The following is a 24,973-nucleotide window of genomic DNA, read 5'->3' on the forward strand; positions in this document are numbered from 1 at the left end:
ACATACACGAATGACAACTCAGCATTGGAGATTCTGAGTCCACACTTGTTTACTGCAACAGCACAGTAACATCCAATGGAGACATAGGAAACGCCCAACCACTGCTAAATGCTTTAACCAAGTACCACACGGGCACAAAAGTATCTAATTCTGGAAGAAAGAGAGAGCTAGCAACGGCCACCAGAAGTGAAGGTACTTTTAACAAAAGCTTGAAGACTCATTGTATAGTGAGAATTTAAAACCTAGTAATGTTAGGTAAATACGTTTTCGTTTTAATCCCAGGTGTGGGAGGATATGGGGCTGCTTCAGTATTCAGAGCCACTGCCTATGACTGCCACTACCTCCTCTGCAAGGACATGATTTTTGATCACTGCATAAGAGTTTATCTTTAGGGGTTGGGGATTTAGCTCAGCGGTAGAGCGCTTGCCTGGCAAGCGCAAGGCCTTGGGTTCGGTCCCCAGCTCCGAGAAGAAAAAAAAAAAAAAAAATTACTATGCCCTTTAAATGCTGGGAGAATTATGATTTGAGACAAGAAAGTTTCTTAATTGGGGTTGGGGATTTAGCTCAGTGGTTAGAGCGTAGGAAGGCAAGAAGCTCCAAAAAAAAAAAAAAAAAAAAAGAGTTTATCTTTAGAATTCTGGGGACTCTCAATCGGAGACGGTATAAATCTGAGAGCCCTGAGATGGCATGTGCCAGTGGAGGCTGCTCCATCTCCTGTTGGTGGATGGAGATATCCTGATAGAGATTGGACTTGCCCCAAGGAACCCAATGGCCGTAATCAGCAGGAAGTAGTCTAAAGAGGTTTATCCCTCCTTTCCCTCTTTCTCAAGCCAGTGTTGAGGATCGGAGTGAAATAAGGGTTAGCTTGCCAATACTAATATATTTGAACAGCTGGCCCCCATTGATGGCAGTTTGGAAATCTAGGAGGTGTGTTACTAGAGGAAGAATGTCACTGGGGGCTGGCTTTGTGGTTTCAAGTCTAATGCCATTCCCTCTGCTTGCTCGCTCACTCTGAGATATGATCTCTCAGCTTTCTGCTTTGACTGCCACAATGATGTGGGCCAGTAGCCCAAATAAATCCTTACTTCTAATAAGGATTGGTCTTGGTCCTGGCATTTTACACCATAGCAACAGAAAATATCTAATATTCTCTACACAACATACCAGAGGGATCCTTATACAATGTATGTTTATTGCTGCACTACTCAACAGTAGCAAAGCCAGCAAAGCCTAGAAGTAAACCGACAGAGGAGTGGAGGAGAGCATGCGGCACAAGCCAGGTGTGACTATGCATAACTGTGACCTCAGCACGTGTGAGAAGGAAGCAGAAGGACTGCAGTTTAAGGTCATACTTGGTTACATACATACATAGTTTGAGTTGAATTTAGCCAAGCCTTCAGGGAAAGAGGAAGAATAGGAAGGTGATACAGACACATACCTGTATCTTATCGGCTGAAAGAAAACATTGTATGTTTTCTCTCACATGCAACTTTCTTTTTCCAAGAAAGGGTTTCTGTATAACCATAGGTGACCTGGAACTTGCTCTGTAGATCAGACTGGTCTCAATGACTCACAGAAACCCACCTGCCTGACTCCTTGGGATTAAAAGTGTATGCACCACTGCCCAGCTGGTTTTATGTTCACGTATATGTAAAACCTTAAGGAGGTTTGTGAAAGATTAAAGAGTCCTAGAGCAGGAGGAGGATAATGGATCCTATGTCACAAGACAGCAAACAGGGAGGAGGAACAGGGGTGGGGAGCAAAGAACAAAGTGTAATAATATATACTGTGTGGAAATGTAAGAATAAAACCTGTTACTCTTCCCTAGCTTAAGTTAATTTTTTACTAAAATTAATAAAAAAAAAATAGAAGGTAGCTTAAAAAAAGAAAACTATAAAACTAGAAATGCATTGTGAATCGAGTGTCACTGGGCACTGGGAGGCAGGCAGAACTGAACTGAGTTCTAGTATAGCCAAGGTTACAACTAGACTGTCTCAAAATATAATGAATTCATTTAAGTCATTGATTCATCCATTCATTAAATAGCATGTGAAAGCACTTCACAAATAATATTTAAAAATGCATGTTTTGACAAAGTTATAGATTCAGTACACAGTGGAGACAATGAAAAAAGCAGAGAGGTGACCTGCACCAAAAACGCCAAGCAGGACCTGTTATACTATTTTATACTATTTCGAAGGGAAGTTGTTAACCCTAAATTCAAGAGAGAAAAAAATTGGCCTGGCTAAGAGGCACGCTCTTGTAATCCCAGCTCTAAGAAGAACTGGCCGCACACAGTGTGAAGCCAGCCTAGGCTACATAGGAAGATCCAGACCATCCAACGCTACAAAGCCGGACCCTCTTTATAAACTGGTATTACCAGTTTATAAATATAAACCACAGGGCTAAACCCACAGCTCAGCTGGTAGAGTGCTTGGTTGTAGGTAGGAAGTCCTAGGGTTAATCCTCAACAACACACACACTGGGTACTGAGGTGGAAGCCTGTGCCTGAGCACTTGGGAGATGGTAACATAAGGAACAAACGCGCATCTGCTATGTCTTGAGATTCGAGTCCATCCTGGGATACAAGATACCCTGACTCAAAAGTAAAAAACAAAACAATTGGGCTGGAGAGATGGCTCAGCGGTTAAGAGCACTGACTGCTCTTCCAGAGGTCCTGAGTTCAATTCCCAGCGACCACATGGTGGCTCACAACCATCTGTAAAGAGATCTGATGCCCTCTTCTGGTGTGTCTGAAGACAGCTACAGTGTACTTATATATAATAAATGAATAAATCTTTAAAAAAAAAGAAAACAATTTTAAAAAAAAAGTGAGGGCTGGAGAGACGGCTCAGTGGTTAAGAGCCCTCTGACTGTTCTTCCAGAGGTCCTGAGTACAACCATCTCTAATGGTATCCAATGCCCTCTTCTGAAGACAGCTACAGTGTACTCATAACATAAAATAAATGCATCTTTAAAAATATTTTTTAAAAAAAGACAAAAGAAAAAATATGTGACAAGAGACTGGGCTAGAGAGATGTCCAGCTCCACTTAAAACCGTGTGTCATTTAATACAGGCTTGTGTTTTAGAAAAGTAGTTGTCCCACAATAAGTTGCAATGGGTCTGCAACAAGTGAGTCCTACAGAAAGTAAGTCAACTGTGAGATTTTACATGAGAACCACATTTCTCCACCCTGTTTTCTCATTCATAAAAACTTACGGGGTTGGGGATTTAGCTCAGTGGTAGAGCGCTTGCCTAGGAAGCGCAAGGCCCTGGGTTCAGTCCCCAGCTCGAAAAAAGGACCAAAAAAAAAAAAAAAAAAAAAAAAAAAACTTACATAGAGGGCTGGGGCTATGTTCAGTGATAGCACTGGCCTGAATACATGAGACTGCCAGGTAGTGCCTGTACCACCACCATGAATCACTCACTCAATAAATAACCTGCATGAAATTATTGGAGGTTCTCACCATGTAAAAGAATAAAACTGCCAGCGAGAGCTAGGGGTGGGGGTGGGAGGTCATCCTTTAATTTATCCCATCACTCAGGAGGCAGAAGCTGGGAGATCTTTGTGAGTTCCAGGCCAGCCAAGAGCCAAGTCCCAGGACAGCCAGGTTTTCACAGAGAAAAAGGGAAAAACAACAACAAAAATCTCCCCTGTCCTGCTGTCCTGGAGGTGGTGGTGCAGGCCTTTAATATTTGCACTGGGGAGGTAGAGGGAAACCTGAGCTGAGATCAACCTGGTCTATTGAGTGAACTCCAGGACAGCCAGAGCACAGAGAATATTGTAAAACAAGTGGGGGGTGGGGCATGGGGAGGCCTCTGTAGGTAAAGCACTAGCCTGGCAGGCAAAAGATGAGGACCTGTGTCTGATCCCAAGAATCCAGGTAAATAAAGCAGGTGCAGGGTTCTAATCCCAATGTTCTTAGGACAAGATGGAAGGCAATTTCAAACAAGCTTGCAGACCAGCTAACCTGACATATCAGTACAAAAAACAGAGATTCATCAATGGAGAGATCTAACAGCCAAGAATTTTCCGGCTTACGCACACATAACTGCATGGCAAGTCCACATTCATACAGCACATAAACTGTCTTATAAAATTTGAAAATAATAAATTTTAAAAAACCAAATTATCAGTAACCTCTACCACCTACATAAATATAACAAATTTTGTGCTATTTCCTCCTTGTCCTTAATCCATGTATGCCAGGCAATAGTTTAAAAGCTCAAGAACTCTCCTTCCCCCCCCCCCCGTCCCCTGAGACAGGGTCTCTTACTATACAGCTCTGACTCTCCTGTAACTCATTATGTAGACCAGGCTTGCCTGGAATTCAATAGGTTAAGTGTGCTATGCTGCCTAGCTATGTTACCAGCTCTGAAGTATTTCTCTTAGAATTAGTAAGTTTCCAGGAAAGTGATTTTAATGTGTACAAACAGGGAGCATTAAGGATGTTGTCAATAACTCCTTTATTGGTAACATAGTTTGCTCAATTAAAGTTTTGATTTACGGCTTGTCAGCTGCTTACCCAGTTGCCTAGCCACACCACAGTGGGAGCATTCTCATCCCCTGTAGCTCACTTCCGCTCCAACCCTGGGTAACCTGAGCCCCATCCTGTATTCAACCCTTACTATCACAATAAACACGCTCACACGATCTACTGCAATCTGTGCACTGTTTGCACATTAAGTACCAAGACAGCTACGCACACAGAAAAAAATGAATGGGAAAACACAGCAAAGGAGAGGGCTTTAAAACATCAAATCCAGCACTTGGGAGGCAGATGTATCTCTGGGAGTTCAAGGTCAGCCTCCTCTACAGATTGAGTTCCAAGACAAAAAAAAAACCCTGTATTGAAAAACTGAGGGCTGGAGAGACGGTTTAGTGGTTAAGAGCACTGGGTGCCTGACTAGGGGGTTTATGTCCAGGAAACCAGGAAAGGGAATAACATTTGAAATGTAAATAGGAAAATATCCAATAAAAGGGGGGAAAAAAGGTATATTACTAAACCTCAAAACAAAACAAAAAAAAGAGCACTGACTGCTCTTCCAGAGGTCCTGAGTTCAATTCCCAGCAACCACATCGTGGCTCACAACCATCTGTAATGGAAACCAGTGCCTTCTTTTTTTTTTTTTTTTTTTTTTTATTTTTTTCAGAGCTGGGGACCGAACCCAGGGCTTTGCGCTTGCTAGGCAAGTGCTCTACCACTGAGCTAAATCCCAACCCCACCAGTGCCTTCTTTTGGAGTGTCTGAAGAGTGACAGTATACTCACATACATTAAATATTTAAAAAAAAAAAAAAAAAAAGAGGAAAGAAGGAAGAGAAAAACTAAGCCTATGCACATAGCTTTGTCACCCCGTTCTCTTGACAGTGTGTGGCAGCATCTTGTACCAGAGTGTGCATCAAGGTTCCAAAGACTGCTTGCTACTAGGTAGTCTTTCCAGAATATTCTTGAAGCAAGCGGCTCACACAAGTCTTGCGCAACTGCAGCTTCCTGGAAAGGCTGCATCTAAGGATGTGTCTGCCACACGAAGGTGTCATCAGAAACAGAAGTGCCTCTTGGCTTTACACCCTCCAAGCCATCTAGACAGCACCCCTCACTCAGACGTACAAGTCTCCTAACTGCTGTTTTTCTTAAAAGACTTTCATGGCTGAGTTTGGTGGTGTACACCTTTAATCCCATCTCTGTGAGTTTGAGGCCACCCTGATCTACATCTACATAGCAAGTTCCAAGTCAGCCAGAGTTACAATGGGAGACCCTATCTCCAAAAATCACTCAACTGATTCCATTCTCTCTTCTTCAACGGGTATATGTTATTTCTGTGAGTTTTCTATTGGATTTTAATTTTGACACAGGATCTCATTTAATCATCCAGGCCAGCCTGAAACTGACAATAAACTCTGAGTTTCATTTTCCATTGTGACATCTTACTACCATCTATCATTTACCCTAATACCTTACCAAAAGCTTTTTGAAACAATGTGTTGCCTAGAAGGCATTCACATCAAGTTCTATTCAGTTTGACTGGACATGTGTACATACACACATGCCAGGACCACTGGACCACTTCTTCATGTGAAACCATGATTCTTCAGAGTATACAGTCAAAGACTGTTGACCACCCTTTTAACAAAGTACCTAATATTAAGCTTGAAAGTACAGAACACAGAGAAAAAGGATGAAGAGTATAGAGATAACAGAATATAAAATATGAAAGATGTTTTATTTAGTCAAGTGCTGAGGAACCACCTAACCATCTATCCCAGGTAACTAGTATAAGCTGTCAGCTACCTCACAGCACTGGAGAGGAAACATTACCAGGGGGGCTGGAGAGATGGCTCAGCGGTTAAGAGCACTGACTGCTCTTCCAGAGGTCCTGAGTTCAATTCCCAGCAACCACATGGTGGCTCACAACCATTTGTAATGAGATCTGATGCCCTCTTCTGATGTGCATGAAGCCAGCTACAGTGTACTCATAAAATAAATAAACATTTAAAAAAAAAAAGATACCCTCACCAAGAGACAAACACCAGTCCAACACCAATGAGACATTTGATCAACTGAGCTCTGCTTGAGCCTCTGTGATCATCCTTTATGAGGCCAACCTACAGTAAGCACCAACTGGTCCTAGTGTCCGTGGCCACAAGCAAACTGAGTATACTCCATGGCCCTGTGGCCAGGACAGAGCTGCTCCTGGCTGCCCTGGATAACCCGCTATAAAGTTCAGTCATGGACCTTAACACGTTTCCCCTATTTCATCACCTACTTTATCTCCCAGCATTTTACAAAGAAAACAGATTTCACAATGGCAGTACCACAATCACATGTCAAAGTTTTAGTTTTGCAAGATGAAATTTTAATGCTAGTCAAAAAAACTTAAATTGGGGTCGGGGATTTAGCTCAGTGGTAGAGTGCTTGCCTAGCAAGCGCAAGGCCCTGGGTTCGGTCCCCAGCCCCGGAAAAAAAAAAAAAAAAAAAAAAAAAAACTTAAATCGTAAAAATGACTATTTAAATATAGTCCATTTACATATCAAATGGGTCTTCCAGCTTTTCTATAGCACCCTCAGTCTGTTAATGGTTTGCTATGGGCGCTATAACATGCGCATTGCAGCTCTATTCTGGAATCAGTGCTCTGATGGCTTACTTACTTTTTCAACCCACCCAACCCAAGTTCACTTTCCCTCCTCTCCTCCAGAAACCTCCACTGAGTCCAAAAAATGGAGGCTTTGACATTTCAAACTATGTACAGCTTATTAAATCAAATTATGCAGAAAGTTATATGTGCTTTTACTGTTCATCTGGGAGCATGCATTAACACATGGATTTACTAGTAGCCCAGGCTACCCTCCCAACTCACCATTCTTCTGCCTTAGCCCACTGAATACTGGTATTAGAACCATGCTCACCTTACTTATGGGGGGAGGACCTCCTATATCTCCTTCTTCCTAAAAATATAACATAATACAGCCAGGTCTGACGGTGCATGACCTGAATCCCAGCACTCAGGAACCAGAAGTTAGAGGATCTCTGGAATCGACAAAATCAAGTTCCAGACCAGGCAGGACTACATGCAGTCCTGTCCTTAAAAGGCTCAGTATTAGGGTTGGGGATTTAGCTAAGTGGTAGAGCACTTGCCTAGCAAGCACAAGGCCCTGGGTTTGGTCCTCAGCTCCAAAAAAAAAAAAAAAAAAAAAAAAAAACTTAAAAAAAAAAAAAAAAAAGGGGCGGGGGATTTGACTCAACAGAAGGGCGCTTACCAAGGAAGCGCAAGGCCCCGGGTTCCGCCCCAAACCCAAAAAAAAAAAACAAAAAAAAAAAAAAAAAAAAAAAAAAAGTTCAGTATTATAAAGCAGAAAAGCTGATTTTATATATATATGCATATGCATATGCATATATACATGCATATGCATATGCATATGCCTCTGTGTGTGTATGCGTGTGCGCGCGCGCTAGTAATCCCAGCTACTTGAGAAGCTAAGGCAAAAAGATCTTGAGCTTGTGGCAAACCTGGGCAATATCATCTCAAAGACCATCATCTCAAAAATAAAGTCAGTTCACCTAAAAAAAACTAAATGTTGGGCAGTGGTGGTACCTGCCTTTAATCCCAGCACTCAGGAGGCAGAGGCATGTGGATATCCAAATTTGAGGCTAGCCTGGTCTACAGAGCAAGTTCCGGGACAGCTGGGACTACAAGGAAAACTATTGTCTCCAAAACTTTAAAACAAAAGCCCCCCCCCCCGAGATGGCTCAGCGGTTAAGAGCACTGCCTGCTCTTCCAGAGGTCCTGAGTTCAAATCCCAGCAACCACATGGTGGCTCACAACCATCTGTAATGAGATCTGATACCCTCTTCTGGTGTGTCTGAGGACAGCTACAGTGTACTTATATACAGTAAGTATATCTGGGGTTGGGGATTTGGCTCAGTGGTAGAACGCTTGCCTAGCAAGCACAAGGCCCTGGGTTCGGTCCCCCAGGGGAAAAAAAAAAAGTATATCTTAGAAAAAAAAAGAAAAATGGACTGGAGCAATGGCTCATGGGTTAAGAATTAAAGAGGGCCAGGTTTGGTTACCAACACCTACACTGAGCTTACAACCTTGTGTTAACTCCAGTTCCGGGGGATCTGAAGCCCTTTTCTGATCTCTGTGAGCACTCTGAGTACTACATGCTTGTGGTTCATTTACATGCAGGCAAACCACACATAGATAAACCTTTTTTTTTTTTTAAAGTAAAGATTTTTTAAAAAGATTTCTTTATTTAATTTATGAGTACACTGTAGCTGTCTTCAGACACAGCAGAAGAGGGGGCATCAGATCTCATTACAGATGGTTGTGAGCCACCATGTGGTTGCTGGGAATTGAACTCAGGACCTCTGGAAGAGCAGTCAGTGCTCTTAACCACTGAGCCATCTCTCCAGCCCAAAAAAGTAAGTTTTTCATAAAAGAGAAGAACATGAACCTAAAGTACCTTCCTGACACAGTAAGTATAAATGTTATCATAATCACACCCTGAGCTTCTAAATGATCAAAGTGTTTTACCAATTTGATCTTAAATTTTGTTCCATTGTAACAGAACATGGAAATGCCTTTAATCTCAACACCAAGGGGACAGAGGCAGGCAAATGTCTGTAAATTCAAAGACAGCCTGATTTACACAGCCAGTTCAAACCAGCCAGGGGTAGAGTGAGACTGTCTCCAAAACAAAATAATAAAATAAAGGGGGGGGGGGGTCAATCCATTATAGTCGTCTAAAAACAAACTGTAAAAATGAAAAGGCAGGACTGAAGAGATGGCTCAGTGGTTAAGAGCACTGACTGCTCTTCCAGAGGTCCTGAGTTCAATTCCCAGCAACCACATGGTGGCTCACAACCATCTGTAATGGGAGCTGCCCTCTTCTTCTGTCTGAAGATAGACAGCAACAGTGTACTCATATCCATTTTAAAAAAAATCTTTTTTAAATGACAGAACCTTGAGTACGGTCTCAATATGGAGAGCCACGATCCAAAGGAACCAGAGCAGCTGAGGAAGCTGTTTATTGGTGGTCTGAGCTTTGAAACCACAGATGATAGCTTAAGAGAAAATTGTGAGAAATGGGGCACACTTACAAACTGTGTGGTAGGTAATGAGAGATCCTCAAACAAAACGTTTGGTTTTGTGACCTACTCTTGTGTCACAAAGAGTAGATGCTGCAGTGTGTGCTCGGCCACACAAGGTTGATGGACATGTGGTGGAACCAAAGAGCTGTTTCTAGAGAAGATTCTATAAAGCCTGGTGCCCATTTAACGGTGTAGAAAATTTTTGTTGGTGGTATTAAAGAGGATACAGAAGAATATAATCTGAGAGATACTTTGAAAAGTATGGCAAGATTGAAACCATAGAACCAGGAAGACAGGCAGAGTGGAAAAAAGGAGGATTTGCTTTTGTAACTTTTGATGATCATGACACAGTTGATAAAATTGTTGTTCAGAAATACCACAATTGGGGTTGGGGATTTAGCTCAGTGGTAGAGCACTTGCCTAGCAAGTGCAAGGCCCTAGGTTCGGTCCCCAGCTCCGAAAAAAAAAGGAAAAAAAAAAAAAGAAATACCACAATTAACGGGCATAATTGTGAAGTGAGAAAGGCCCTTTCTAAACAAGAGATGCAGTCTGCTGGGTCACAGAGAGCTCGTGGAGGTGGATCTGGCAACTCTATGGGATGTGGAGGAAACTCTGGTCACTTTGGTCGTGAGCAAACTTTGGTGGAAAAGGAGGCTATGGTGGTGGAGGCGGAGGCAGCAGAGGCAGTTACGGAGTTAGTGGTGATAGATATCATGGATTTGGAGGTGATGGTGGCAACTATGGTGGTGGTCCTGGTTACAGTAGTAGAGGAAGTTATGGAGGTGGTGGACCAGGATATGGAAACCAAGGTGGTGGACATGGTGGTGGAGGAGGAGGATATGATGGCTACAATGAAGGAGGAAATTTTGGTGGAGGTTAACTATAGTGGTGGTGGGAACTATAATGACTTTGGAAATTATAGTGGACAGCAACAATCCAATTTTGGACCCATGAAGGGGGACAGCTTTGGTGGAAGAAGCTCAGGCAGTCTATGGTGGTGGCTATGGATCTGGAGGTGGAAGTGGTGGATACGGTAGTAGAAGGTTTTAAAATAAAACAGAAACAAATGCTACAGTTCTCAGCAGGAGAGAGAGCAAGGAGTTGTCAGAAAAGCTGCAGGTTACTTTGAGACAGTCGTCCCACATGCGTTAGAGGAACTGTAAAATCTGCCACAGAAGGAACGATGATCCCTAGTCAGAGAAGTCACTGTGGCTTAAACAGGAAACCCCTCACAGGACGCTCACAGCCACAGTTTGCAAAAGTGTAGCCACTGACTAATGCAATGAGTGTCGATTAGATGTATATTCTGAGGTCTTTTATCTGTTGTAGCTTTGTCTTTTTCTTTTCATTACATCAGGTATATTGCCCTGTAAATTGTGGTAGTGATACCAGGAATAAAAAATAAAGGAATTGGGGTTGGGGATTTAGCTCAGTGGTAGAGCGCAAGGCCCTGGGTTCGGTCCTCAGCTCCAAAAAAAAAAAAAAAAGGAATTTTTAATAAAACAAAAAAAAAATAAATAAATAAAAAGGCTCAGAAAACAGTCACCACAAAAAAATGAATGACCCAGTAGTACAGTGGCAAGCACTGGAGTCAGATCACTTCCTATTGAGTGATTACTACTTAGAACCCATATAAAAACAGAACACACGGGGTTGGGATTTGGCTCAGTGGTAGAGCGCTTGCCTAGGAAGTGCAAGGCCCTGAGTTCGGTCCCCAGCTCAAAAAAAAGAATTAAAAAAAAACCAAAAAACAGAACACACAACACATATATACCATGGAACAGAAAACACGACTGCAGTACTATGATAGTCTGTATCATTTGTATTTATCTACTATCAAGCCTATATTTACCTTTCTAGTAAAATAACTAGTTAACCTAAAAATGTGCTACTTTGCTACAATAATTCTCTGGGGTCCAGCACGTCTTCCTGGGAAGGCAAAAGTCTACCTAGAACTTACACAATGAACCCATGCTTACTTCAAAACTACATAGCCTGGGCATGGTGGTGGCACACTCCTTCCTGTAATGTCGGCACTAAAGTCTGCCTCCTAACTATACTTCAGTTTCTTGTCTCTCACAGAAGATTCTTACTACATTTCTTTTTTTTTTAAAGTATTTATTTTATGTATATGAGTACACTGAGCTGTCCTCAGACACACCAGAAGGAGGCATCAGATCCCATCACAGATGGTTGTGAGCCACCATGTGGTTGCTGGGAATTGAACTCAGGACCTCTGGAAGAGCAGTCAGTGCTCTTAACCTCTGAGCCATCTCTCCAGCCCACTCACAGAAGATTCTTAGCTACCCCACAGAATTTTAAGGATTGAATTCACTAAACAGCTCAGTGGCTTGTCTGGCTCTAAAAATTCTTTCACTTAACCTACCTGACAGTGCCACAGTCTCCTGCCTCACCAGAAAAGCGGCTGAGAAGGGCAGAGCACCCACCAAGTTATGTCCCTTTGTTCTAGCACTCCTCCGGCTGAGTGCTGGGTAAACAAGAGCTGGCCACCTTGGCTGGCCTTAAACGAAACAACACATATACAAACTGCATAGCCCTCCCCAGTACTCTCTCCACTCCTTGTCACAAGCCTTGCATTTCCAAAATGGCTAAACAGTAAGACCTACTCCTCTGCCGAAGGACAAAACTAAATGACTGTTTTGTCCTGAATTAACATAAAAATCACAGAATACATCCAGGGGAAAGGGCACCAAAAAGACACCAGAACCTCCATCCTACAGTAGCCTGTTCCAAAAGGTGAGACAAATACCAAAAGCAAACCAGACATAGCTGTCATCCCAGCACTCACACACACTCAACATCTTAGCCTAGCATTCAAGGACTTTCCCTCTACCACCATGGTCTTTTTCTACAATCTTACTGAAAAGCCACAAAGTTAGGGAATCATGAAATCAATAAATTTCTTCCAATTTTTTTTTTCTACTTATGTTTTTTAAGACAGGGTTCCTCTGTAGAGCCCTGGCTATCCTAGAACTCGCTCCATAGACTAGACTGGCCTCAAACTTGGAGATCTGCTTCCCTCTGCCTCTGGAGTGCCGGCTTATGACACAACATCCGGCTGCCAAACCTTCTTACATGCTAAAGTGTATTGACTGATACTGAGATGAGTACATTTAATCAGCACCTTCAAGACTCTAAACCTTTCTGAGAATGTAGTAAAATGAGTCTTGCCTATGAAGCTCAAGCCTGAGTTCTATCTTCAGTCAAGAAAAAAGGGGTGGGACTGGAGAAATGGCTCAGCGGTTAAGAGCACTGACTGTTCTTCCAGAGGTCCTGGTCCTGAGTTCAATTCCCAACAACCACATGGTGGCTCACAACTATCTGTAATGGGGATCTGATGCCCTCTTCTGGTGTGTCTGAAGACAGTGACAGAGTACTCACATACTTAAATAAATCTTAAATTAAAAAAAAAGGGCTGGAGAGATGGCTCAGCGGTTAAGAGTACCCGACTGCTCTTCCAGAGGTTATGGGTTCAATTCCCAGCAACCACATGGTGGCTCACAACCATCCGTAAGGAGATCCGATGCCCTCTTCTGGTGTATCTGAAGACAGCTACAGTGTACTTATATATATAAAATAAATCTTTAAAAAAAAAAAAAAAAAAAATGGGGTGACCCTGCTATAACAGTAAACAAATGCCGTGCCTTGCTTTAAGTACAGAATAAAACTAAATACTAATAAAACTATAACCAAGGAACACAAGACACTTCCTCTTCCTTCCTACATATGCCCTTGCAAAAAAACAAAGATCCAGGATCTACTGAAGTGGCGCCTGTAATCCCAGCCCAGGCAGAGTCAGGCAGATCTCAGTGAGTTCAAGGCCAGCCTGGTCTACAGACAAGAGTTCCAGAACAGTCAAGGCTACAGAGAATCACCGTTTCAATACCCAACCCCTCCAAAAAATAGAAACCAAAAAGGAAGGGAGGGAGGGAGGGAGAAAAGGAGGGGGGCTAGGCTGACAAGATGGCTGGATGGATGAGTGATGGTGCTTGCCAGCAAACCTTATTACAATCTGTCCTCTCACTTGTACATGTTGTGTGTACACATGTACCTACACAGATAAATAAATAAAATGTAATAAAAATTATCTTTTAAAAAAAAGAGGGGTTGGGGATTTAGCTCAGTGGTAGAGCGCTTGCCTAGCAAGCGCAAGGCCCTGGGTGTTCAGTCCCAGCTCGAAAAAAAAAAAAAAAAAAAAAGAAGAAGAAAAAAAAAAAAAAAAAAAAAGAATGAGATAGGAGCTGGACAGATGGATCATTGGGTTTAGTGTTTGCCACCAAGCCTTCATGAAGCCTTGAGATCCCCAGCACTAACATAAAAGCTGTGTAAAGGAATGAATGCAACCATATCCCCAACCTCGGTGGGTAAGCAACCCATGGGAACCCCAGGAGCTCAATGCCAGCCAATCTAGCCAACAAGTACAACTCTAAGTTCAGTAAGTAATCAGTCTCAAAACATAAACACAAACCTTTAATACCAGCCCTTTAGGCAGAGGCAAGAGGATTTCTGTGAGTTTAAGGGGAAGCCTGATCTACAGACTGAGTTCCAGGATAGCCAGGGCTGTTAAACAGAGAAACCCTGTCTTGAAAAAAACATAAAAGAAATAAAGATAGAAAACAGTAGACAAAGATATCTGGCTCAGGCAAGCGCACACCTATGAACACACACAGACACAAACACAGACACAGACACACACACACACACACACACACACACACACACACACAAACACACACACACAAATCAAATATACCACACACACATACATACACGAATAACAAAGAGAAATAGCTACTATCCTTCCTGGCGAGCTGAAGAAGCAAGTAACTGAAAATTCAGACTCGCTTACGTTTTTGAAATAGAACAACAAAAAACAAAGAAACAAACTAGAAATCCTAGAAAAGATATCTGTTTCTTTGGCTAATAAGCACTGGACTGGCAATGTCAAATGACTCTTTACAAATGGCACCTATACTCAATTGCCAAGAGTAGCCTTAATCAGTTAAATAAGTCTAACCCTCAGGAAACAAAGCAGGCTAAACTCTTTGTTAGTAAAGTAGATTTATATTTTTTTAAAAAAAAAGAAGTCAGACATAGAGTTCAAGTCTTTAATCCCAGTACTGTCCAACCACTGTGGGTTCAAGGCCAGCTTGATCTACACCACCTACATATAGAGATGCCGTCTCTCAAAAAAGTTAATGAAAGAAATTAATAAAAAAAATTACTGAATATCAACTAAATTCTTAGAACAAGAACGAGATGGTTAAAACCTAAAAGGCACGATCAGTCCTCACATGGAACAACAAATCTGAAGTGAGCAATTCATTTCTTAATTTCCCCCCCACTTCCAACCATAACATCTTTTTGTTTCAGTAATTCTTTAAATTTTCAATTTACAACATCTGTCAAGTTTAGTTTTTCCTGGGAATTTAAACATTCTCACATTGCTTCCAAATAACAGGATCTTAATTAAAGATAAAAGTCACCCAATCGGAACGGAAAAGCTTTGCTTTACATTGTCCTGTAAACTCAAACAGTTCTTAAGAGCATGTCAATGGTGAAAAATATGCTGTAAGATATTCCTAGAAATGCAGTGAGAACATGAAAACACTCTTGAGATTTCCTTAGTGAATTACTGTATAACACCAGAACGGTAAATAAGCCAGTGGCAATTACAATAATAACCAGCCATTCTTTAAACCAAATGACTTTTGTTTACACAAAGTAAATAAAATAAGCAATGGAAGAGTTTCAGAACAGTCACTGGAAGCAGAAGCCTAAGCAGACAGTGATTAGAAGTTTCAAGAGCTGAAATAGGAACTTTTTTTACCTGGTGTTCTGCATGAATGTTATCCCCTGTAGGCCATCGATGTTTGCTAGTATTATAGCCGCCTCCACCACTTCCTCCTCCCCCAAGCTGCTCACCATGCTGCCTCTGAAAGAAGTAGTCCACCATAGCGTCGTCCTGGGAACGGCCTGCAACTCCTATGGATCCTGGGACAGGGCTGGAGTGTGTCCCAGCTGCAAGAGCCTGATTTGCAGCTGGCTGTGGCTGCGCTTGCGACCCTGTTCCAGATGTCAAAACAACAGGCATGTTGGGATTAGCTGGTTCTTGAGGGTGATGTTTCAGGTGGGGGCTGAAAGAGTCCTGCCAAAGCACTGCTTTTCTCTTCAAGACACATGCAACGCTCATTCCACCAACACCTGAGAACAAACAGTTAACAGATGTTTAATGCTTGCATTTTTTTAAAACAACTCCATATACTCCAGTACAAAATGCTAAACATTTCCCTCTCTTCTGCAAGTCAATAACTGTATAACTGTCTCTACCAAGAAGTCAAGTGCCTTGTAACAGTTTCCTGACCTGAACCTCCGTTCAAGCTACTGGGCCTGTGTGTACAGAAATAAAGGTCAACAGCAGCAGGTACTCCAACAAGTGCCGAGATGAGGGCCCACTGCTGTAACCAGAGCTGTACTGAAAAGTAATCATACAAAGACAAGAAACTTGCCTAATGTGCTAGGACCTAAGTTGGAGCCCCAGAACCACATAAATAAAAAAAATAAAAAATACACAAACAAGCAAAATTGCAATATGGAATCAGAATTTAATCAATAGTAGTTTCCCTACTCAACTTTCTCAAGTCAACTGTACTTAAAATAAACAGCTTTTTTTTTCCCTGAGGTGAGATTTCATGTAACCCAGGCTGGCTTTGAAATTAAAAGGTAGTCAAAGCTGGCCAGGAACCAAGTACTGATCCTACTTCCACCTCCTAGGTACTGGGATTACAGACATGCATCAACAGGACTGTGACCATGAACTTTTGAAAGCATCCTTAAGTTTATAGGCTTGAGGTGTAGCTCAATGGAGTGCTTGCTGGCCCAGCCCGAATGGGCCCTAGATTCTATCCCCTGGACTCCACCCCAGCCCCTGCAGATTCAATCCCATGGACCCTCCCCACCTCATACCCTAATTATCTTTAAAAGAATTTACATGTAACATGTAACATGTAACATGTCAATAACCAAACAAAAGCCTATGGCTTAGACTCTATAACTTAAAAGGGTCCTTTAAAATATCTAACATGTTTGTGGGACAATACCAAGACTGGCTGTATTTTTGTAACATGGAGAAAAAAAATCAAGACTTTTACCAATAACTTGCAAATACAATGCCATCATGCTCATTACTGATTAACTCTTAGAAACTGGATGAGGCAAACTCAATTCACTTTGCTGGTACTAAACCTCACTGTAAAAACCAGGTCTGCTCACCAGCCACAGGGTAGCAAATACATGGCAGACACTATCTCCTCAAAGAAAACACTGAAGGGAAGCATTCTTAGCTGTTTTTACAAGCTGTTTTTACAATATTACAGAAGTTAGGAAGAGCCCATGGCCATCCAGCTAGGAACAGAGATCTCAAGCTATTTTGAAACCAACCCTGGTTCCTTCTAGAATCCTAGCAACAGTATCACTCTTTTTCATTGTTTTGGTTTTGGTCTCATCATGCAGTCCTGGCTAGTCTACAACTTGCTATGTAGAGCAGGCTGGCCTTGAACTCACTGAGATCTGCCTGTCTGAAGTATAGGATTAGAGATGTAAGTCACCACCCCTGGGAGTATCTGTAGTACATTAAACTCTGGAAATCCAACCAAGAAATCAAATATTACTAGGATCCATTGCTACTTAAGTTCCATAAAACCAAATAATTACATTTGTATGAATAAAGTAAACTGGTTACCAATTAGGGTATTCTGTCTGCAACCACCAGAGGACTTCCGAGGTTAGCAACACAGTTCAAAACAGAGGAGAAGCCTGTTTTCTCTTTTCTGAAATAGTCTTCTTTTGTATGTGTTTTACCTGTGTGTGTATCATGTACATGCAGTGTATGAGAAGGCCGGAGGTATAATATCCTCTAAAACTGGAGTCAGGATTGATTGTGATCCATGTCAGTGCTGGGAACCAAACACATGTCCTTGGCAAAAGTGAAAAGTGCAAAAGCACTGAGCATCTCTCCAGACCCCACATGCTCTCTCATTAGCTAAGTAACCTCATGGAAAAGTAATACTAGCTTCTCACAACTAACTCAGGTTATGAAGCTAGTAAAAGTCACATGGAATCTGCAATCTCTTCAAAATCCCAGCACTCTGGGAGACTAAAGCAGGGGAACTGCTAATATTTTGAGGTCAAGGAGCTATACTATGAGTTTAAGGCAAACTTGGAGAACAGTAAAATATCCCTCCCCCAAAAAAACAAAACCAAACCTCTGCTTTGGAAATGCCTAATGTAAATCAAAAATTCCAATACCCTTCTACCTACCTACCTACCTACCTACACACACACACACACACACACACACACACACACACACACACACACACACACACACCAATTAAACCTTATACTGGAATAGTTTTTGCCTGCTAGGCTCTTATGAACAAAATGCTGTCAATGCTCAAGCACAAACCCAGAAATGTACAGCTGTTTCATTCTGAGCCTCTGCAAAATACACCAACATAATCCTCCTCACCGGGTTCTCTAGGGACCTCAGTCCTTCATACCTCAGAGTGCATTTACTTCTGTAAGAGAGCCTCCATCTCTTTACTTGAGGCCACCTGATGCAAAAAAGTTTTGCCACCAAACTAACAACCTGTCAGTTTCAAAAAAAAAAAGTTTTCCCCCATTGGCCTTGGTTTTTGATAGCTTTTAATCAGTAAGTTGAAAAGTATAAAGGAAGTTCTAAATTTCCTCAAATCACTATGCTTAAGATTCCACAAATTTAGTTACCTATACCAGTCAAGGCAGCCATGCTTCCTTCAATCACCAAGAGGATTCATAAAATAATAAAAGCAGTATTTTCTAACATAAAAGAGCTGCTAAAAGTTACCTATGAATTTTCATATTAAGAAAAGTTTAGCTGGCCAGTGGTTGTGCACACCTTTAAATCCCAGCACTCAGGAATCGGAGGCTGAGTCAGATCTGAGTTCAAGACCAGCCTCGTCTACAGAGTGAGTTCCAAGACAGCAATGGCTATACAGAGAAACCCTGTCTCAAAAAACAATAAATAAGTAAACAAACAAATGATAAAAGTCTGTCCCTGAAAGCAATCTCATTCTAAAAAAATAACTGGGGAAGGGTCACTTACAAAAATATTAAAACAAAACAATTGGCCTTTGAAAGGCTATCTGGAATGGAGACTTCCTGCTTTATCTAATGAGGCAAGGCTGTTTCTCAAACTGCCTTGGGGGTTGGGGGGGAAGAGCAGGGAGCCTGGCAAGAGGGACAACTTAAAAGTGACCGAACACCTAAACACTGACATGTGTCTGAGAGAATTTTGTAACATCTTGGCAATGGCAGAACAAAAACTAATAATTGGTCACCTAAGAACCACAAAAAAAGAAACTGATGTTGCCTTTTAGGGAACCCTCAAAGCTCACTAAAAAGTTATGTGCAGTATTTAAAATGGGAATTTTTTTTAAGCAAATGGCATATCATTTAAAAGCAAATATGTTAAGCAATAGGAGGTACCAACGCTACGTACTACCGTTCAAACTGTGTAAAGATCACGCTGTAGTTTATTTTTACTTTTTTTAAATATCACTAATAGGAGTTTTCTTTAAACAAAGAAACATGGTTTAATCTATCTCCCTTTACTAAGATGCTTGGGTTTAAAATTTATTTTTACTACACTGAACAAACCTTCTGTGGACATAAATTTATCTTAAATCGGTTCACAAACCCAAACTAAACAAATCCTAACTTCAAAAAGCTGTGGCCTTAGACAAGATGAATTCAAGCGTGAAAAGGCAAAATACTCAAAGTTCAGAACCCAGTATTTCCAAACCACTAGATAAAGATCCGCGGTCCCTAGTGTTTTACAAAGTTACAATGATCGAAGGGTCAGAATGTTCATGTGTTTACTAAAAACCCCGAAGGAAGCTGCTTATCTTAAAGCGAGAACATTAGTAACTTTTACACCAACACAAACAGCTAAATAAATCTACAATCCTATCTTCAGAAGTAACTGGCTTTAAAAACTGAAAAGTCCAAAAGTACTCATAAATCATCTTAATAATCCCAGTAATTAATGGGGTGAGCAAAATGATCAAGTGTAACGAAGCGTTATCATAATTTGCACAGTGAAAACGAACAATCCTTCAAAGTTATGATGAGAATAAAGCCTTCCTCTGGTCATCTGTGTGGGAGCTCTTGGGAAGAGGGGTGAGCCTCACTGGAGAAAAGTTACAGGAGCGATCCTCACTTAACATGGGAGTGGTACTGACGAGTAAAACAAATGACCCATGTTTACCAACCGCGTTTGTGAGGACCGAAACTGTAGCACTGTGTAGATATCTACACATGGTTTTCCTACTAACTACTGAAAGCCCCTTGGAGAGGAAAATACACCAACACAGGGAGGCCTGAACACCCCCCGCCTCAAAAGGGGGGAAAAGAAAAACACACAAGCTCTCATAGAAACAAAAGGCCACAAGAATCCCAGGCGCTTAAAAAGCGATCCGAAACTTCCTGATGGCCACCTCTCCACATTTAAGGCTTGCAAAATCGCCCACTACCCCACCACCGTGGGGGCTCGCCCGAGGACGCGGGCCCACCGCTGCTTTCTAAAGCCATGTATTGTTCCTCCCTCGGCGCTGCCACGGAAGCTCCAGAAGTCGAAGGAGCCCGCGGGAGCACGGAATCTCCACTCCGCGGCTACAAGAGAGGACCTAGGGCTTCGCAGACCCATCCAAAAATAAATAAATAAATAAATACCCCCCCCCAAAAAAAAAAGCCGAGCCGAACGGCAACACCAACCTCCAGGGACTCCCAGCAGGGCCGAACAGAGGCACGGAGCCGCCGCCAGCTGCGGGCCGGGCCCCGGCCGCGGCCCGCTCCCCACCCCCTCCTCGCGGATAACAATAGGGCCTCGCTGCCGCCTCCCAAACACGTACGAGCGGAGCGAGCGCGGAGCCTCCGCCAGGCCCGGCGGCATCTCTAAGCCCTTCTCGCCCCGCCAACCGCTGCCAAACGCCAATACGAGGGGCGCATCGGCTCGCTGGGGGTTCGGAGCACGGTTTGGGGCCACCGGGGCGCGGATACTCACGGGCGGAGCGGTAGGATGAAGATGGATTCCGGCCCCCCGATCTTCGCTCGCCGGCGCTCTCGCTCCCCCTTACCTTTCACTCCGACAACATGGCGGCCCACTGGGGACTGGGCTGACGCGGTGCATCATGGGAGCGGCGCCGGCCCCGGCTCTGGCGGTGGCAGCGGCGTGTGCGGAGCGGGAGGGCGGCTCTGGAACAGGTTGCCCGGTTGCCATGCCAACCGCAGGGCCTGCGTGAACTCGGGGAAACTCGCAGGCCACACAACCGCTGTGCCCGCCCGCTGGAGCGAGCGCGCGCCGCCGCGTAGGGAGCGGGGTGTAAGGCGCGGGAGCGCGCACGGAGTGCCCAGCCTGTCGTAGGGGGAGGGGACGCCGACATAGATCTTTGCGTGGACCTTAGCACAGCCCGGCCCGAGGCTGGGTTCGAACCTCTTCCAGCCTTCTGGTTCCTGGCCTTTTTGCATCTTTCTCCTGCCTCTGTTTCCCCAGTGTAACAAACAAAAGAGAAGAGCAACAGGATAACCATACTGTAGGAGGGCAGGGCCTCAACTTAATTTGCAGGATCTGGAACACAATGGACAATGCCGGGACCCTTATGCAAAAGTCATTAGAAATATTAAGATGCAAAAAAAAAAAAAAGAAAGAAATATTAAGATGCAAATTAAGCTGAGAACAACAAGCCTGAGGTGTTTGCAAACATTCCATTTTGGTTGGTTGGTTGGTTGGTTGGTTGGTTTTGGGTTTTTGGGGGGTTTTTTGTTTTTGTTTTTTTATGTGACAGGATCTTTTGTAGCTCTGGCTGGTCTCTAACCTACTAAAATCCACCTGCCTCTGTCTTGGAGAATCATCCAATTTTAAGTTTTTTTTCTTTTTGATTTTTCAAAACAGAGTTTCTCTGTGTAACTCTGACTGTCCTGGAACTCACATTGTAGACCAGGCTGGTCTTGGAACTCACAGAGATATCCCCATCTCTGACTTGAATATTGGGATTAAAGGCCTGTGCCCCCACCACCTCTATTTTTTTTTTTCTTTTTTTGAGACAGGGTTTCATATCATCCAGGCTGCCCTCAAACTCACTGTGTACCTAAAGATTACCTTGAACTCCTGAGCCTACTCACATACCTTCCTACTTCTGCTATTACTGACATGTTCAGCCATATCCAGTTTATGCAGTGCTGGATACCACACTTTGGACTTCAGGCCTGCTAGGCAACACCCTACCAATCAAGAGAGCTACATCCCCAGGTCTCAATATTCAAACTCACGAACATACTGTATTCGGAAAGCCAGCTTGAAACCAGACCTGACGTTACTTAACTGAACCTTCATTTCCCACACTGCTAACAATACTGTGTGAAATCAAGTAGATAATGCATTTAGCTCCATCAGGCCAGGGCCCTGGACAATACTGAATAGCCGTAGTACAAAAACACACAAGAGGAAGAAAGATGGCAGATATGAGAAACATACACCTTCCAGCTTCTTACCAGACTCTGGGCTCCATGCTTTCATCCTGAGAGCCAGAATAATTCCTTAGTTTCTTTTTTGTATGTCTGGTTGGTTGATTTGGTTTGTTTTTTTGTTGTTGTTTTGTTTGTTTGTTTTTTGTTTTTTGTTTTTCAGGACACGGTTTCTCCGTGTATACCTGGCTGTCCTAGAATCTGCTCTGTGTAGACCAGGCTGGCTTCAAACTCAGAGGTCCAACTGCCTCTACCTTCTGAGTGCTGGGATTTAAGATGTGTGCCACCACCGCCCAGCTTAGTCCTTAGTTTTAACTTCAGCTTCAGCCATTCACTTGGTGAGATTTTAATGCTGGTTTAGCCGTATTCAGGAGATATCAGTCTTAAGGGCTCTCTATTCAATCAGGTGAGGCAATTCCAGCCAAGTAAACACCGCCCGTCTCTGATCTCCTTAAAGAAATTACTTTCAAAGACCTAAGATACAAACCCAGCCCCAGAGTCACCCTATCAGAGCACAGCCTCCAGCAGACTCATGAGACTGCTGTTATCAAGTGTTTACCAGTGTGACATATGCTGCCCTCAGACTTTTACTCATTATCTAACTTAAAATTTCCAAACTAAAATAAATAAATAATAAATAAACCTGCCAGGCTATGAAATAGTAATCAGAGTTGACACAACACCAGTATTCCTGTTTTAAAATGAAGAAACATAAATTCAGCATGGTGGTGCATGCCTTAATCCCAGCACACAGAAGGCAGGCACATGTGGATCTCTGTGAGTTCCAGGCCAGCCTGGTTTACAGACCAAGTCCTGGACAGGCAGAGTCACACAGAGAAATCCTGTCTCAAAAAAAGAAAAAAGAAAAAAACTGCTAAAAAACAAACAAACAAACAAACAAAGACAGGCAAGTAAGCTCTTACTGCACTCTCTAAACTCAGTTTCCAGCACCCATCTTAGGTGATACCTAAGGCTAGTTGCTTCAGCTCCAGGGGGATCTTACCTCCTCAGGCACCCGAGCTCATATGAGCATACACACGCACTTTAAAATGAAAAAAAATTTTAATTTTCAACAAGAAAAGGCATAGAAAAGTCAAATGAGGGGGTTGGGGATTTAGCTCAGTGGTAGAGTGCTTGCCTAGCAAGTGCAAGGCCCTGGGTTCGGTTCCCAGCTCCGGAAAAAAAAAAAAAAAAGAAAGAAAGAAAGAAAAGAAAAGTCAAATGAACATTTATTTGGCCAAACATGTCTGTCTGAAACTATTTGCTGAGCACTGCCCAAGACACTTTAAATTCTGCCTAAAATTTAGGATTCCTCTTGGCGGGCAGAGGTGGCACATGCCTTTAATCCCAGCACTTGGGAAGCAAATGCAGGCAAATCTCTTGTGTTTGAGCCCAGCCTGATCTACAGTATGAGTTCCAGGACAGACGGAGCTATACAGAGAAACCCTGTCTTGAACAAATGAAAACCAAAAAAGAAGAAAAACCAAAAAAAAAAAAAAAAAAAAAAATTGAGATTCTCTCATTCATCTAGCCAAACTTATGTATAATAACATAATATCAATCCACTGAAATTTATAAAACTTTAAAAAAATCTAATCAAAGGCAGATGATGTGGTACTCCTTTTTAATTGAAACACTCCAGAGACAGAAACAAGCAGATCTGTGAGTCTAAAGTCGGCCTGAAAGTTCCCCACTGGCCAAGGTTACATAGTAAGACCCAGTCTCAGAAAGAAAGGGCAGAAAGTCTAATCAAGCTGATGTGGGAGAAGAATTAGAGTGGATTTGAGAAAGGTATTTTTAATCTAAGTCAACAGAAACTTAATCCATGTCACTGTAACTAAATGTTATAATGTAACTGAAAAACCTCAAGAAGTCTCTGGCAGAAACTTCTAGGGAGGATCATTCAAGAAAACCTTGGAGGGGCTGGAGAAATGGCTCAGCGGTTAAGAGCACTGACTGCTCTTCCGGAGGTCCTGAGTTCAATTCCCAGCAACCACATGGTGGCTCACAACCATCTTCCGGTGTGTGTGAAGACAGATATGGTGTACTCATACATAAAATAAATAAATTAATTGAAAGAAAGAAAGAGAGAAAGAGAGAAAGAAAGAAAACCTTGGAAACTGGGTATAAAATCCCAGCACTTGAGAGACAGAGGCAAGAGGACCATGAGTTCCAGGCTCGCCAAGCTTCATAAGAAGATCAACAAGGATAGACAGATACATGGATGGATGGATGGATGGATGGATGGATTGGATGGATGGGCAGACAGATGGATAGTCAGACAGACAGACCATTCAAGTAGGTGTCTGCTTTCATTGGGCACTCAAAGTGTGGGCAGTGACTCCAGAGACATTTTCAGTCCCTCCTATACTATTATTCCTGGCTGATAAATGTTTCCAATAATAATAATAATAATAATAATAATAATAATAGCATCTAATAACTAATAAGTCATGTTTGTAAACACTGTAAAGACTCTAAGGCAGCCTTTATTGTCTTCTAATTTTCTGAAAAGACACTTTGTTATATCCATTGGTTTTCAACTGTGTTACACTTGTCCACTAGCTTAGTTGCAGACTCTTCCCTCGCAAGACTTCCCTTGTTTTCTTTGCTACACCGTTTCCATTCCAACAAGAACTTTGCAGATCTCAGCAGATTAACCTCCTTCCCACAACCACACCCACCACCCACACCTAGGCTTGGATCTAAGCAATCCTCCCATTGTGGGAAAACTAAAAAACTGGGGACAGGGAGGTGGCACCAGGAACACTTAAAAAAGCTGTTTGACAGTATTGG

The 24,973-nt window shown here is 42.6% G+C and overlaps 1 protein-coding gene across 14 annotated transcripts in view; it reads right to left on the reverse strand.

Annotated features, from left to right (window-relative positions):
* The window catches only part of Pum1 (pumilio RNA binding family member 1), a 119,036-nt gene extending 98,066 nt beyond the window's left edge, over positions 1–20,970 (reverse strand). For 6 of the 14 annotated variants that reach the window (XM_032896981.1, XM_032896979.1, XM_032896960.1 and 3 more), the window contains exons 1-2: positions 20,718–20,968; positions 15,444–15,817 (exon numbers count right to left, since the gene is read on the reverse strand). In XM_032896981.1, the coding sequence (XP_032752872.1) occupies positions 15,444–15,806 (363 nt within the window). In that variant the 5' untranslated portion in view covers positions 15,807–15,817; positions 20,718–20,968. Of the gene's footprint in view, positions 1–15,443; positions 15,818–20,717 lie in introns of all 14 variants that reach the window. The other 8 variants (XM_032896988.1, XM_032896983.1, XM_032896969.1 and 5 more) reach the window with 3 other exon arrangements.
* Positions 20,971–24,973: the final 4,003 nt, after the last annotated feature.

Source organism: Rattus rattus, chromosome 1 (assembly GCF_011064425.1).
Source record: "Rattus rattus isolate New Zealand chromosome 1, Rrattus_CSIRO_v1, whole genome shotgun sequence".
NCBI lineage: Eukaryota > Metazoa > Chordata > Mammalia > Rodentia > Muridae > Rattus > Rattus rattus.